Source organism: Gossypium arboreum, chromosome 8, assembly GCF_025698485.1.
Source record: "Gossypium arboreum isolate Shixiya-1 chromosome 8, ASM2569848v2, whole genome shotgun sequence".
Lineage (NCBI taxonomy): Eukaryota > Viridiplantae > Streptophyta > Magnoliopsida > Malvales > Malvaceae > Gossypium > Gossypium arboreum.
In genome coordinates, this window is record NC_069077.1 from 14,349,766 (window position 1) to 14,363,880 (window position 14,115).

Here is a 14,115-nt window from a genome sequence, read left to right on the forward strand (position 1 = left end):
TTGAGAAATAGGACTTGTGACTGTAGGAGGTTTGACGCACTTCATTATCCATGTGCTCATGTAATTGTAGCTTGTTAGAATCTCCGTCTAGATCCCATAAGCTACGTCGACGAAGTGTACAAACTAGAAACCATGTACAACGTGTGGAACACGTATTCCCACCTGTCCCAGATGAACGTAATTGGTCGTCTGTATCGTTTGCTCCATTTAAGCTGCTACCGGATAGAGAATTGCATCGCAAACCGAAGGGCCGACCTTACTCGACTAGAATACGTACCAATATGGATATCCGAGAAACAACCAATAATCAGAAGTTGTGCGGATGGTGTAGGAACCCAGGTCGTACAAGTAGATCATGTCCAAATTGAAATAGTTGATAGTTGTCGTAAAAAACTATGTTGTATTATTTATATTTTATTAAATGAAACTATGTTATATTACAATTGTCTTATTCAAAAGAACTTTTATTTTTATTAAATGAAACAATATAAAAAATTTTGTACAAATATATTAAAAAAATCAATGTTCGTGGTGGTCAGAATTAATGCCACATGGAGGTCGTCGACGGGTCCGTGGTGGATTCCTCCTTCGATCAGCTTCCGGCGAGGGTTGTGGTTCCTCCGGTAAGAGATCTGGTTGTGGCTGTTGGGAGGATGAACCACCTTGATAGAATAATGATTGCGGTGGTGTTTGAGTCACCCATGGCGGAGGTGTTTGAATCCCGTAAGGTAGTGGAGATTGGTAAAAAGAAGAGCTCCCCGATGGTGCCTCGTGTGATCCTTTATGCGACGGCAGCCTATAGATTGGAGGTCGACTCAGAGTAATCAAGAACGGAGATGATACGGGCTATAGATTCCAACCTGTCATAGGACTAGGAAAAGGAAACATATAAGGGTTAGGATACATATAAGGGCTAGGATATGCACATGGCATAATCTGAAAAAGGCTGTGATGTGGGTGTCGTCCGCTAAATTGTTGGGCCTGATGATTGTGTGGGTGCTGTTGATCGGCCTGCGTCGTCGTCCCTTCTTCTTAGATTTAAAGGGCCCCGTCGTTCCCTTTGAGCATGAATTTGTTGTCGCCTCTCCTCTTCCGACAATAAATATGGGTTGTCATGGATCCTAAACCATGACATGTATTCCGCTATGCACGCTAACTCTAGAACGATGATCGGTTCCCGAGTAGGTATATAATCATACCGATTTTCCCACATTTCGATATAGTGTGACCAGAATCTAGGCCAATCCGTATGGAGTTGCCGTAAGTCAACTTTGTGCTCGTCATCAAACACCTCAGGTGCCACGGGAATCGGTTGTCGGAATCCAAATTGCCACAATACTCTATCTGACTGGTGCATCTCCACGGTGGCATAGTTCACCAATGGGACCTTCACATGCCAAACGTTTGGATTTTGAAAGAATTCATCTAGAATTACTGCCCGAATTGCCGAATCCTCGTATGCTGTCCATTGAAACTATATGAACATGATAAAAATATTACTTATATACATAATACATAATACTAAATACGAAACGACTATTTTATTATGTATATATATTTTATTTAATACTTACTTCTACTTCCGATCGTTGGTCTAATAGAAGTCATATATCTTCGAGAGAGGTAGGTATTCCGACATAACTCGTCGAATGGTTCCACCTAATTAAATTAATTTTTAGCATAAAATTATATTCTAAATCTACGTAATAATTGTAAAATTTAATATAAAAATTACCTCGTTATGAGTGGAAATGTATATGGGTGGTCGACTCGAGGACATAAAAATGGAAAGCAAAATCGTGCCCATGATTGCAGTAGTGATAGGCAACCTCCTATTTTGGCTTTGTTCGGTCGCGTCGCCCCACACATTTCCTTGTACAATGTTGTCAACACGATAGACCCCCAACTCAATTCGCCGGCTGCTCTAAAATTTACAAGTTTCAGCAGCCATCTCAGATGTACGAGGTTTCTTGACAAGTCCGACATCAAATAACCTCCAATCATCTCAAGAATATATGTCCGAGCAGATCATATTCTTTCGAGTTCAGTCGAATCATTATCCGGCTCCGGGAATGTGTCTCGTAACCATCCCATCTTGATCCGACCTCAGTTAATTTTATCAGGTATAGCACCCAAAAGCTCGTAGCATATGGCTCCCCAATCAGTAGATGATGCAGACCCGGTGACTGCGTACCCATCCACCGGCAATCCTAATTGCAAATGCACGTCTTCCAGAATGATTGTACACTCTCTGCATGGAAGATGAAAAGTCCGCGTCTTAGGTCTCTACCTCTCTATCAATGCACTGATTAGTTTCGGGTCCAACTTGCACCCTCGGCCTATCATGGCCACGTGCCAAAATCCCGCTTCTCGCAAGTAATTCTCAATCAATGGCGATGGAGGACCAAACATATTACGGATGTAGCATTGCAACACCTGATCTACAGACTATTATAAAAATTTATCAAACAAAAATTAATTAAAATTGCATAAATTAATTAATGCAAACATCATAAATGAAATAAAAAATCAAGCATCATAAATGAAATAAAAAATCAAACAGTAATAAAATATCAAATAGTATTTCAAATTTAATTAAATTTGCATAAATTAAAATAATATCGAATAGTATTGAAAATTTAAAATTATCACTTACCATTGTCATTTGATCAACGGAGATGTGCTTATTATCGAGACGGATTAACTCTCCGGCCATTGCTAACACGATCAGATTTTTTTAATTTAAATTCAAAAAAAATTTAAACAGAATTTTGATAGAAATTTGATAGAATTCTGAGAAAATTTTAATGAAATTTGATAGATTTTTTAAGGGAATATTGAAAGAATGTTGAGAATTATGAGAGAATTGTGTGAAAAATAATTAAAGGGAAAGGAATTTTGAGAGAATTATAGAAATTTGAGAGATTTGTGTGAAAAAATGATTTGGAGGGTTTATAGGTTTTTTTTTTTTGGACCGTTGGAAGCCAACGGTCAAAAATTTGACCGTTACACGGGCAAAACGCTCTCCTGGGGAGCACTTTGTCCACTTCAACAAAGCGCGCCCTCAAGGAGGCTTTTTTGCTGATGTGGACAAAGCGCTCCCCTAGGGGAGCGTTTTGCTGACACGTACTACGAAATCGCGCTTACGTGGACGCGTTTTCGTGGAAAACAACCTAGTCTAGTAAATAACACAAAAAACGGCCCATTTCGATAATTATATTATTTAAAAGGCATATTTAGATAAAACGCCCAATTTTTTAACTGAGTCTAAGTTTGATCACAGTTGGCTCAAGAGTTTAAAAGCAAACCCACAATTCACTACGTAAAAGGAGGTAGGCCCATTCTTAGAAAGCCTTTTAGCCCAAATGTAATTGAAAGACAAAAATCCAGTCCACCCATTAACTCAAAGAAACAGACAATTTAGAAGATATCTACCCCCAATGCCTATGTTTTAGTTGCAGAGAGACGGGAAGAAGTAAAGGAGACAGATTCCTTTGCTTCTTCAAACAAAAAAAGAACATGTCAAAATTCCCCATATGAGAGACAGTTTTCTTGGGGACTTTGCAAGAAGAAGAGAAAGAGAGAGTTTCTAAAGATTAGTAATGGAAAGTAATATAAAAAACAGTGACACTAAAATGGTGGTAGCAACCAATCAAAGAAAGGGCTTTGAAGGAATCAGATTGGAGAATCCATTTGTTTTGAAAGTGGGTCAAGTATTTACTGGCTTTGGCGTTGGTTGCGGTATTGGTATAGGCGTGGGTCGACCTATAAACCTCGGTACTGCTCATTCATTTCTTTTCTAGTACATTTTTTATGCAAAAAAAAAAAAAATCTAAATCCTTGAATTGTGAGGATGCACTGGGGTGGTTCGTTTAGTCCCAAGAATGATTGTGTTTATCCCAATTTGCTTCATAAGAAACTCTGTATTATCAGTTTTTCTATCACTTCCTCTTCATTTGTTGTGTTGAACAAATTGGGTAATGGCTAGTGTTTGGAACGAGAAATGAATGGAGTAGGGAAAAACCTTTATGATTGATGATCATCTTCTATGATGAAGTGCACTATGTTATTGTTAGCTGACATAAGTTTGGCTGGTGTTTCTGATTATGATTTTATGCTTGTGGTATATACCAGGTCGAATACCTATGCTGGGCGAAGTTATGAGTGCAACTAGAGGAGCAACTGATGCGTTTTCTGGTGTTAGCAGACATGTAAATGGTGCTGTAAGTCGAATATATAACTTCCAGACTCATTTTTCAGTTTTTTTCTTTTTGTTGTTGATTTTGTTTGTTTGATATTTCACTATCTGCTGATCTAGTCTTTCTCATGTTTTTAGTTAAGGAAGTTGGGTGCTAAGAACGTTGAAGCAGGGATCGGATGTGGAGTCGGTCTTGGCCATGGTTTTGGCATTGGTATGCTATAATATTGAAAATAATTAACTCAATAAGTATTACTGTATTGAGGCACTTGTATTAGGTATGGTGTCGCATACATTTATTGCAAAGTCTGAGTCCGACTACTCAATTAAGTATTGCATACCAATATGTGTGCCTAAATGTTTCAAGATTAGAGAAACTACTGATTATTTTCTCTTGATTTCCTTGTTGGTTACTACATTTTATACTTTGTACAAATGTGTTAGTGTCATCAGCATGTGATTCAGATAAATTTCAAGATCAGGTCGTTTAGTTTCGTTACTTGCTCATATGATTGTTGCAAAATAGCCGATTGTGGTGGGGATTTTAGCAACCTCAGACATGTCTTTTGTAGCAACATGAAAATTCGTTTGGTCTTTCATCTTCTTTTGAATTTAAAGCATCTGCATAAGGGGCATCATTGTCAAAATATGCTGTACTTTTATCTTTATGCCTTAACGGACATTGATATCTTTATCTTCCTGTTGCAAACTCACAGTACAAATAATCTTGTATATTAATTATCTGTCTAGCATATGAATGAAAATAAATTACATCTTTTTTGACTGAAAAAAAAATGTTTGTATTGCAGGACTTGCTGTGAAGCCTGGGGTGGTGAATCAAATTCAATGTTGTGTTATGGTACGTATAATTTCTTATATAATATCTATATTTCCTCTTCTTCTTTTTGCATTATTTGTAACTAAGTTTTTATCTGAAACTTCTAGCAAACGATGACTAAATTGATGAACAAGTTTGGAATATCTTCCAACTTGCCCTTCAATGAAGGTGCTTTTCCTGCATCCTTTCAAAGTGCTTTGACCACAACAAATGAACCCTCTATTCAAGGCCCGCAAGGAAAATTGAAGCAGGTGCTGCCAAATCTACCAGATACTACATCTCAAGGCTTGCCTGGACCTGGAAATACAAGCAGAGGTTCAGCTTATCAAAAATTTTCATCAGAACCTCCAAATGAAACATCATTTGGGACTCGAACAGAAAAAGTTCTTAATAGCTTTTTGCAAAATCCATTGTTGAAGGAAGATGAGACTAGCCTAAGTGAACTGGTATGCAATGATACCTATATGCTTGTGCATTTGGCTTTGTAATTCATTGCTTGAGAGTTTTTCTATCTCTTATCGGCATTCCAGCATTGAGTTTGCATGTGGAATGTCAATTTTATAAAATATTATGGTGCCTGTAGGCTAAATTTGTGCAACATAAGGCTTGAGGTGAGATCAGTTCATTTTATACACTTAACGGGAGAGAAACATCATTTCACTCCAGCAATTGGAACAGTAGTTGGGGATGTTAAGATTTCAAAAGGAACATGCTTTAACGTGCAACAAGCAGTTATTTTTTTGCTCTTATTTTGGTCACTGGTGATAGCAGTAAGCAGCAGAAATAATTCACTTGGGTTTGGTTGTTTTGTAGGCTGGACGGTTGCGCTTTGAAAACAACTTACTTCAACTGGTAATGCTCCTTATTTATTTTATCACCCCAATCTGATGCCATTTTGTTTGCTGGTGTTTTCGCTGAGATGATTATTGATTATTTAGTGGGAGAAGACATAAATATTAGCCGAAAGCAATTGTAATTAGATGTAAAATTTTCTGAATATCGGAGTTTATTGGTTGCCATATTTAAAATTTGTGTCAAAAAGATTTATTCATGATGAATGCTGCAAGGTTCTCGAGATACATTTAATTCTTCTCATTTTATTAGGATTGCGTTACATTTTTACTGAAACTTATATTTCCATTTAGGTGCTGAAACATCAACGAATCATCGAGGAGCTTATGGAGGAGAATCTGAAGCTTCGTCAGATACTCATGGAAGACCTGAAAATACCCCCAAGCAAGCTCCAAGCTAGTTATTCTAGTAAAATTAAATCTCCATGTTCGGAATGCTTCTATTGCCGAAGGAAACAAAGGAGAAATAGATGATGACAAAGTATGATAAGTAAACCAAAAACCATACTAGTGTTATACCAAAGTTCTTATTCGATAACATTTCCGACTGGAACAGGATTTTAAGTTCTGGCAACGCCAACCTGATAATGCAGAAGTGGTGTTAACCATCATGACGTGTGAGTCAAAGGAGAAGGATACCAAAGTAAATAAAATCCGTCGATGACCAACTTAACGAGCTGATTAAACAATAGACATGATTTTACCAAACAGATGATAGAGCTACTTAAACTAACATCCAGAGGAATTCACTCATTTTTGTAGATTGTAATCTTTCAATGACATCCTTTTTTTTCCCCTTGATGCAATTCTTTGTTATAACTTCCATGAAAACTCCATTATTGGTTTGATTATTTTTATCTAAATTGCAAGTTTTATTTTTTTTATATATATGTTCAGAAAAATTCCTGTTTCTTTCAAGAAACAGTGCAAACTGATGAATACATATATCCAATTTGTAAAACTCATATTTTGCCCGGCCCAAAATACAAACCTATTGCATTAAACCCAAATTAAATACGCCCAAAAAAGTTTTACAATGGCCTAATACTGAATGAAATGAACCAAGCCCAGTAGGCCCAGGTTTTTGGAGTTTTCAGAGCCCTTTCCCTTTCCCCCTTGCGCTGCTGCTGCCTTCGTGCTAGCCTCTACGTGCGCCATTGCTTCAGCCCACGCTTCCACCTCCCATATTTCACGTTTACACGCCCATGAACGCCCTCTTCACGTCTCCACATACCTGCAAAATGGAGAATAGCAAGGAACCGTTTGTATTTGGCTATAAAGCCTTCGATTTTTAATTGAAATTGGGGGTTCCTTTTTGTTCAGAGAAATAGGACACGATTTCTTTTTGGTTACAAATCAAAAATCAAATACACATAAAAAAAAGCAGCCAAGAGAGATTCAAAGGTGGTTATTGCTATTTGATTTCGTTTTTTTTTTTCTTTTCATTTTCATCGGATATACTAAGATATAAGAGAAAGGGGGAGACTCACCAGAGTTGCATCACGCTCACGTCGTCGGAGGGCTTGACTCCGCTCGCAATAGTCGGATTTTGGGGCGGTTGAAGCTTGGCCATTCGTCTGGGGAGCGTGGGTTGTGGGCTGGGAGGGGGGGGGGGAAGCGTGTTGACCCATTTGCCAGGTAGGGTCCACGCATTTTACCTTAAATGGGTAATTTCGCGGCCAATCCTTCCCTTTTGCACTAGCGTTCGATAGGGCCATTTCCATGGTTTCTTTAATTCTTTTAAAGTGTCCCAGGAATTTGCGTGAGTGTTCATCTTAGTCCGCGCTTAAACGATTTGTTTTGGGGTTTGGTTAATTTGCATTTTTAGACCCCAAACGTTGGAGCGCGTTTTACTTTGGCCCAAAATTCTGTTTAAATGGTTTGCTTTGTTCATAAATTGTCCCTTTAATTTTGTTTTTCTTCCAATTAAGTTTTTTATTCATTTTTTCTACAAAATAAGAATATATTATTTTAACATATAGTTTTGTTAAACAAAATTGATGTATATATTTTTGTATATATTATTTTAACAAAATAAGAATGTATTTTTTTCATGTGCATATTTATTTTTTTTCAAAAATACTTTCATATATTATTTTGTATTTATATACTTTACTTATATTAAGTTTTCTTTATTTCATGTATATACGTAACTTATACAAAGTTATTTTTACTCTAAGTGTACATTATTGACATCCTTTTATGTAAATATTTTCTTCTAAATTTATTATATATATATTTTCTTTAAAATTATTCATATAGAATTTGGCCTTCTTTTGAGGATCTTGTTTTAAATTGCATATTTTATTTATTTTAATTACTTTGGTATCTTTGTATATACATTGTTTTCATTTATTATTTTCATATAAATATGTATGTCATTTGTTAAGTCAATTTGTTTCATTTGAAATTCTGTTGCATATTATTCATTTTAATATATACTTTAATAATCATTTATATATTATCCGCTTTTTATACATATAAGCTATTTTGATTTTAATATATGCTATCCCTTTGTATATTGTTCATATGGTTTTTGTTTTGCGTTATATTGGTTCCTAGTTTTCATGTAGTCCGGTGTATCATGTGTTATTTTTTGTTTTCAATTCGTATCCACCTATTATTGTTTCATGCTTATAATTATGTTTTAGTTTCTTATTATTGCATCATGATTTTTTTTTAAAATCCCGCATTTTCGCCCAACATCGATTGCTTTTCACCCTAAAATAACCCAAACGAATATATTTTGAGCCGATTTCATAATTGCTTATTTGGGAAACTCTTCAAAACAAGGCAATGTTTCGTATTTGAGAAATTCGGGAAAACGTGCCCTAACGTGTTGGGTTTTTTTTTTCAGTTTTGCCAAATAACGGAGTACCCTTTTAAGAATTCGTTGTGTGTTTTGGAAATAATGAGGTGATCTCAGTCTTTGGAGGCTTAAAGTATCGTGTCCTAACGTGCTGGATGTGGTATTTTATTTCTTTGGAGCAAGTGAACCTTAAAATTCAATTCGAATTGTTCCTACATTTTTAAAGGAATCGTATTTTAATTTTTTTCCTAAATTTTCAACGATAGGACATTCAATAATCAATTGGTACTAATTTTGAGCGTTACGGGGTGTTAACCCTTCCTCGTGCATAACCGACTCCCGAACCATTTTTCTCAATTTTCGTAGACCTAAAATTATTATTTTAATAAATCAAATGTTTTATTAAAATGATCAACCTTAAGATGATCCTATTACACTTCAAAAAAGGTCGGGTCCGACTCTGTACCTCTTTTTTAAAGTCGATCTCCGTTTTTCTAAAATAAAAATGGTTTCGACACAATTCATACAACCTTCTATTCTTAGTTAAATTATTCGTAAATGATCTTGTTTTCCTCAAACAGGATTCCCCGAAGAGGCAAAGACCACGGAAGAATGAGTGCTGCTTCTTTTTCATGATTCTGGCAAGTCCGTGAATTTTTGTATTCTTAGCAAGTGAAGAGGGATAATGGTTCCAATAAACATGTGGACTCACGGGAAAGAACCCAGACCGAGTCTGTCTAGATTTAACTGGAACAGATCGTGTTCTCTATTCATCAAGAAAAGGAGGATACGATAAAGATGTTTTTAGTGCAATGCTTCTTTATTACATGTTACAGTTACATCTTTAATAGGTATCCAATGCTGTTATCATGATAGTTAATTCCAATTAATCTGAAGTTTACATAGGTTATAAGACTATAAGAATATGTATTTGTCGGTGAGGGCAAGGCAAGCACCCCATGTGCACATCCCTTTCATGCTAGCAATTGTTTTGTCTTTTGAGTTTTAGGCCCACAACAGCCAATCATGCATCCCTCCCATTCTATCCCAAGTCATCGCCCTTTAGACCTACCAACTCATGCATCCAATATCCTTCATGTACTGTCATATAATCATCATATTTGAAGTGTTTTATATTTATATAAAATTTGATTCATTAATAATAATCTGTATATAGCTTTTGAGGTATCCATGCATACATGTTAATTTTTCTTTTTCTTTCTTTAAATCATGTTTAATATTATCCGGTCTCCGTCGAAAAGAGAACCCAAAGGCAATGGCAACTCTCCTTTTTATCCCCAAAAGTTAATTACTCTTCCATCATCCACCCAAAGTCTATAACAGCTAGCACCTAACTTTTTCTCTGACAATATTTATCGGCATCACCCATTCACCACCACCAATTACTTGCACCTATTCCATCTTTCTATCCACCCTTCAACCAACCACACTCATCTTACTTTTAGCCATGTTGATCGGACTCCGGTAGTGTTGGGTATACATGTATATGTCCAACATTGAGTATATATATATATATATATATATATTTTTTTTTTAAGTTGTTTTTTCATATTTAGAGGATTAAATTCTTATAATTCAATTTAAGTACTTCCATATTGATTAGACTAATTGAAACTTTGTGAACCAATGTCTTATTTATTAATAATAAAACCATAGTCCATTAGGACTAATAATCCCAGTTCTAAGCTTTTTTGTGCGTGTGTTAATATCAGAGTAAGGAATGGCCTTAAAAGTAACCAGCCTTTTTTCCACTATTTTCTAGTATTATTTTCTCCATTTTTTTCAGCAAAATAATTAGTCTGACATGATTTAATTCTAAAGAAGTCAAAAAAAGAAGAAAATAATTGGACTAAAGATTACAGTAACACAAACAAGAATCACAAAGTCTCTCTTTATTAAGCTAAGTAAAAATGATACAAAAGAGCCCTCACAAATCACGAAAGCATCAGCTCCAAGAATAGACGAGAAGAGAAAGAAAATGGAACAATGAAAAAAGAATACACAAATAAATAGCTTAATCTACATCAAAGTAAACGAAACCAAAAAAAGAAGTGTCCTAAACAAAGAGTGCAACTCCTCCAAGCAATGCTAACAAGTACATGGTGTATTCACGTGTAGAAGCAGCGGAACCTGGTGGGCCCTCCCCAGGGGTCATGGCTGAAGGAGGAGCTTGTGGGCCCTCCCCAGGGGTCATGGCTGAAGGAGGAGTTGTAGGTGCTGAATTAGGCGTCATAGATGGAGGTGCGGGTGCCGGTGGGGTTGGTGCCTCTGGGGCAGAGGATGGGGTTGGGGCCATTGGAGTGGTTGAAGGGGTAGGAGCCATAGGGGTTGACGGTGCGGGTGCTGACATTGGAGTCATGGCTGGGGGAGGGGTCATGGTGGTTGGTGGTGGAGTGGCAACGGGAGAGGGGGTGGTGCTTGAACTTGGTGACATTGTAGGTGATGCCGATGGACTTTGAGCCATTGAACATGAGAGTAAAGCAAGCATCAGAGTGAGCTGCACAAGCATGGCACTTGAACCAGCCATGCTGCTACAAAATTAACTCGTAAATGTGTGGGAGTTGAGGAGTTAAGGTGTGAGATGGGGAGGTATGGTAGTGAAGGGAGAGAGAGTCCTGAAGTTGATATAAAGGCAGGGAGTTTTGAAGTATCATTTCAAGTCTACGGACTTTTCATGCTTCTCGCCACAAGAATGGACGCGTGTCCCAACGGAATTTTTGTTTTTATGTTTTCATTTTTTTTTTGTGGTCGAGATTTATATGCCATGCACACAACAAAGATGAGGATATTTTCTGTTTTCATTGTTATGTAACTTCACTTTGTTATACTTAATTACCTCATTTAGCTCTATGCTAAACCAACCTGAATGAAGAATATAAGATTAGGACTTAGGTGGGTTTATTCTCAATTTTAAAGATTTGTTTAATTGAGTAAAAAAAAAAAAAAAAAGCTTGAAAGAGGAGGACGGAGATGAAGGGAAAAAATAAATTTAGTATGCATAAAATAAAATAGTAAAATGATAATTTTTCATAAAAATAAATCATCGCAAATTAAAATAGAGAAATATAAGTCAAACTATAATGCCAGCCTCCATCCTTTTACAAAATTTAAGATTTAGTCTTAGTATTTAAACTCTTTTTATTTTTTAAAAATTTAATCATTAATATTATTGGTATTTTTTGTAAAAATTATTAACTTTTCATATTTATTTTATCCATCATATCATAACAACTTTAACTAAACAATGATTTTTAAATCAAAACTACCAACATCTTTTAACCTGCATTTAAAATTTTTTTTTCATCAAAACATACCAATGAGAAAATAAGAATGGAAGATGCAAAAGGAGATATTTTGTAATATGAAAGGTAATATTGGATGGCGCAAGAAACACGAGGTGGTCCAAAGACAGAAGCAAAGCCAGATGTATGATATTCATCACTGCTCCTATCTCCATCCATTCGACCTTTCAGTTTGTTGCCTTTTTCTTAAATCAAAAACCCATGGTTTATTTAACCCTAAATACTCAGATTTTCTTGCATAGTATCACTTCCAAACAGATGATGTCTGAATATGAGACAGTGTAATTCTAAATTCAAATAGAACTCGTTGAAAATGTTGTCCAAAAACTGTGTTTTTTTTTTTTTAAATAAAATATATTAGGAAAATAAATAACTATGGTTACTATTAATCAAAATGGAGAAAGAGGACAAAGGGATGGTTCCGTTCCAGCTAAATACAATGGTGATTGATGGTAATGCCTGCTTTGGAGCTATTGAAAGAGACAGTTTTCATTACTACTACTTAAACAGTCATCTAAAAAGTGATTAAATTAACAAATAAAGCGGTTTTTTCTTAAATTATATAAGTAGGTCGATTTTTTGAAAATTTACAGGAATGGATTATTTTTGATAAAAACTTTCAGCTAGAGTCGTTTTTAAGAAAAACTCAGAAAATCGCTTCAAGCTGGAAGCATGTTTCCCCTTTGATCAGTAAAACGCTTCCAGCTAAAGGCGTTAATGAAAAACGCATCCAGCTCAACGCGTTCCCCCCAATGGTCACCCCCAATGACTATTTTAAATAGTCGCTAAACCCCTCCCAACGGTAAAAAAAAAAAAAAACTATAAAACCCCCCACGGCCCCACCTACTAACTTCTCACATTTCTCTCTTAAACCTCTCAAGTTTCACAATCCACTCTCAAAAATCTCTCAAACTCTCTCTTAATTTTTTTACTAAAATTCTATTTCTATCTAAATTATATTTTTATTAATATTTTCAAGAAATATTTTTTTATTGAAATTTTTTTCGTGTTCTATATAATTTAGCAATGATCGGGTCTCTAATCCATCTTAATAGGAAGTACATCTCTGTCAATCAATTGCAAATGATAAAATAAATTTTAATCGTGTTTAATTTTTTTATTTCATTATTATATTTTAATTTCATATTTTTTATAATTTTGACATAAATAGCGAAAGATTGAATTTTACAATCCCATATTCGTAATCTACCCGGTCCTTCATCACCGTTGATTGAACCATACTTGAGGGAAGTCGGTTTTTGGCACATGGCTCTTGTAGGCTGAGGGTGTAAGTTGGACCCGAAACTCATAAGCACGTTGGTGGAGAGATGGAGACCCTAGATGTACACATTCCATTTTCCATGCAACGATTGTACTATTACTCTAAAAGACGTGTAACAGTCGGGTTTAGACCCTAGTCGAAATAGTAGTTTTGGGACCACAAATTCGAGTCAGAAAAATATTTTAATATTATTTTCTGTGCTTATAATATGTGAATTGATACCTGTGAAAGTTTCATGTGAAAATTTGATCATTTGTGTGCTTAATTTAGAAAAAGGACCTAATCGCGTAAAATGTAAAAGTGGCTAGCTATTTGTTAAAAGTACTTAAGTGCGATGTCTTATTAAAGGAGAGGTTTTTATGTTGTAATTAGTCCATTGATAGTGGGAATGGACATAAATGGGCATTAAAATGATGGTTTTTAAATGGTTTATTAAAGGGGTAAAATGGTAAAATGTGCATTAATGTTAATTAAATTAAAACAAAAGAAAAATTCATCCATTATCATCCATTCATTGCCAAAAATACAAGGAAAAAGAAAAGAAAAAGATTCCTAGGGTTCGGCTAAGGAAATTGATGATTTAGGTACGTGTTTTGATCCGTTTTAGATAATTTCTACATTTTTGTGATCGTTGCTTAGTAATCTTTCAAGCCCATGCCTCAATTTCTGAATTTGATTATGATTTTAAGATGTTTCATTGTTGATAATGTGAGTTTTATGAAGTTTGATGATAGAAAATGAAAGATATGTGTTAGATTACTATGTTTTGTATTGAGATTTTTGATGAATTTGAGTATTTTAGACTGAATAGTAA

General features: G+C 35.4%; 2 protein-coding genes across 3 annotated transcripts; both read left to right on the forward strand.

The window, feature by feature from the left end:
- The first annotated feature begins 3,390 nt into the window (after positions 1-3,390).
- On the forward strand, positions 3,391-6,771 carry LOC108467520 (uncharacterized). 2 transcript variants are annotated; one of them, XM_053031874.1, is made up of 8 exons: positions 3,391-3,777; positions 4,135-4,223; positions 4,337-4,412; positions 5,008-5,057; positions 5,144-5,482; positions 5,850-5,888; positions 6,182-6,368; positions 6,444-6,771. In XM_053031874.1, the coding sequence occupies exons 1-7, from the start codon at positions 3,603-3,605 to the stop codon at positions 6,359-6,361; spliced, it is 948 nt and encodes a 315-aa protein (XP_052887834.1). In that variant the 5' UTR covers positions 3,391-3,602; the 3' UTR covers positions 6,362-6,368; positions 6,444-6,771. The 2 variants fall into 2 exon arrangements, with proteins under 2 accessions (XP_052887834.1, XP_017623651.1); XM_017768162.2 differs by having other exon boundaries at positions 6,182-6,771.
- A 419-nt stretch (positions 6,772-7,190) lies between these two features.
- Positions 7,191-11,356, forward strand: LOC128296534 (uncharacterized). Its single transcript, XM_053031875.1, has 2 exons — positions 7,191-7,525; positions 9,278-11,356. Exon 2 carries the CDS (start codon positions 10,817-10,819, stop codon positions 11,174-11,176), a length of 360 nt encoding a protein of 119 aa, XP_052887835.1. The 5' UTR covers positions 7,191-7,525; positions 9,278-10,816; the 3' UTR covers positions 11,177-11,356.
- Positions 11,357-14,115: the final 2,759 nt, after the last annotated feature.

Bases quoted from the DNA above. Each gene is read 5' to 3' on its own strand.
- LOC108467520 (XM_017768162.2), top strand. From the start codon at position 3,603: ATGGAAAGTAATATAAAAAACAGTGACACTAAAATGGTGGTAGCAACC. The intron at 3,778-4,134 runs GTACTGCTCATT...GGTATATACCAG, and splicing joins GGGTCGACCTATAAACCTCG to GTCGAATACCTATGCTGGGC. The intron at 5,483-5,849 runs GTATGCAATGAT...GTTGTTTTGTAG, and splicing joins AGACTAGCCTAAGTGAACTG to GCTGGACGGTTGCGCTTTGA.
- LOC128296534 (XM_053031875.1), top strand. From the start codon at position 10,817: ATGGTGTATTCACGTGTAGAAGCAGCGGAACCTGGTGGGCCCTCCCCA.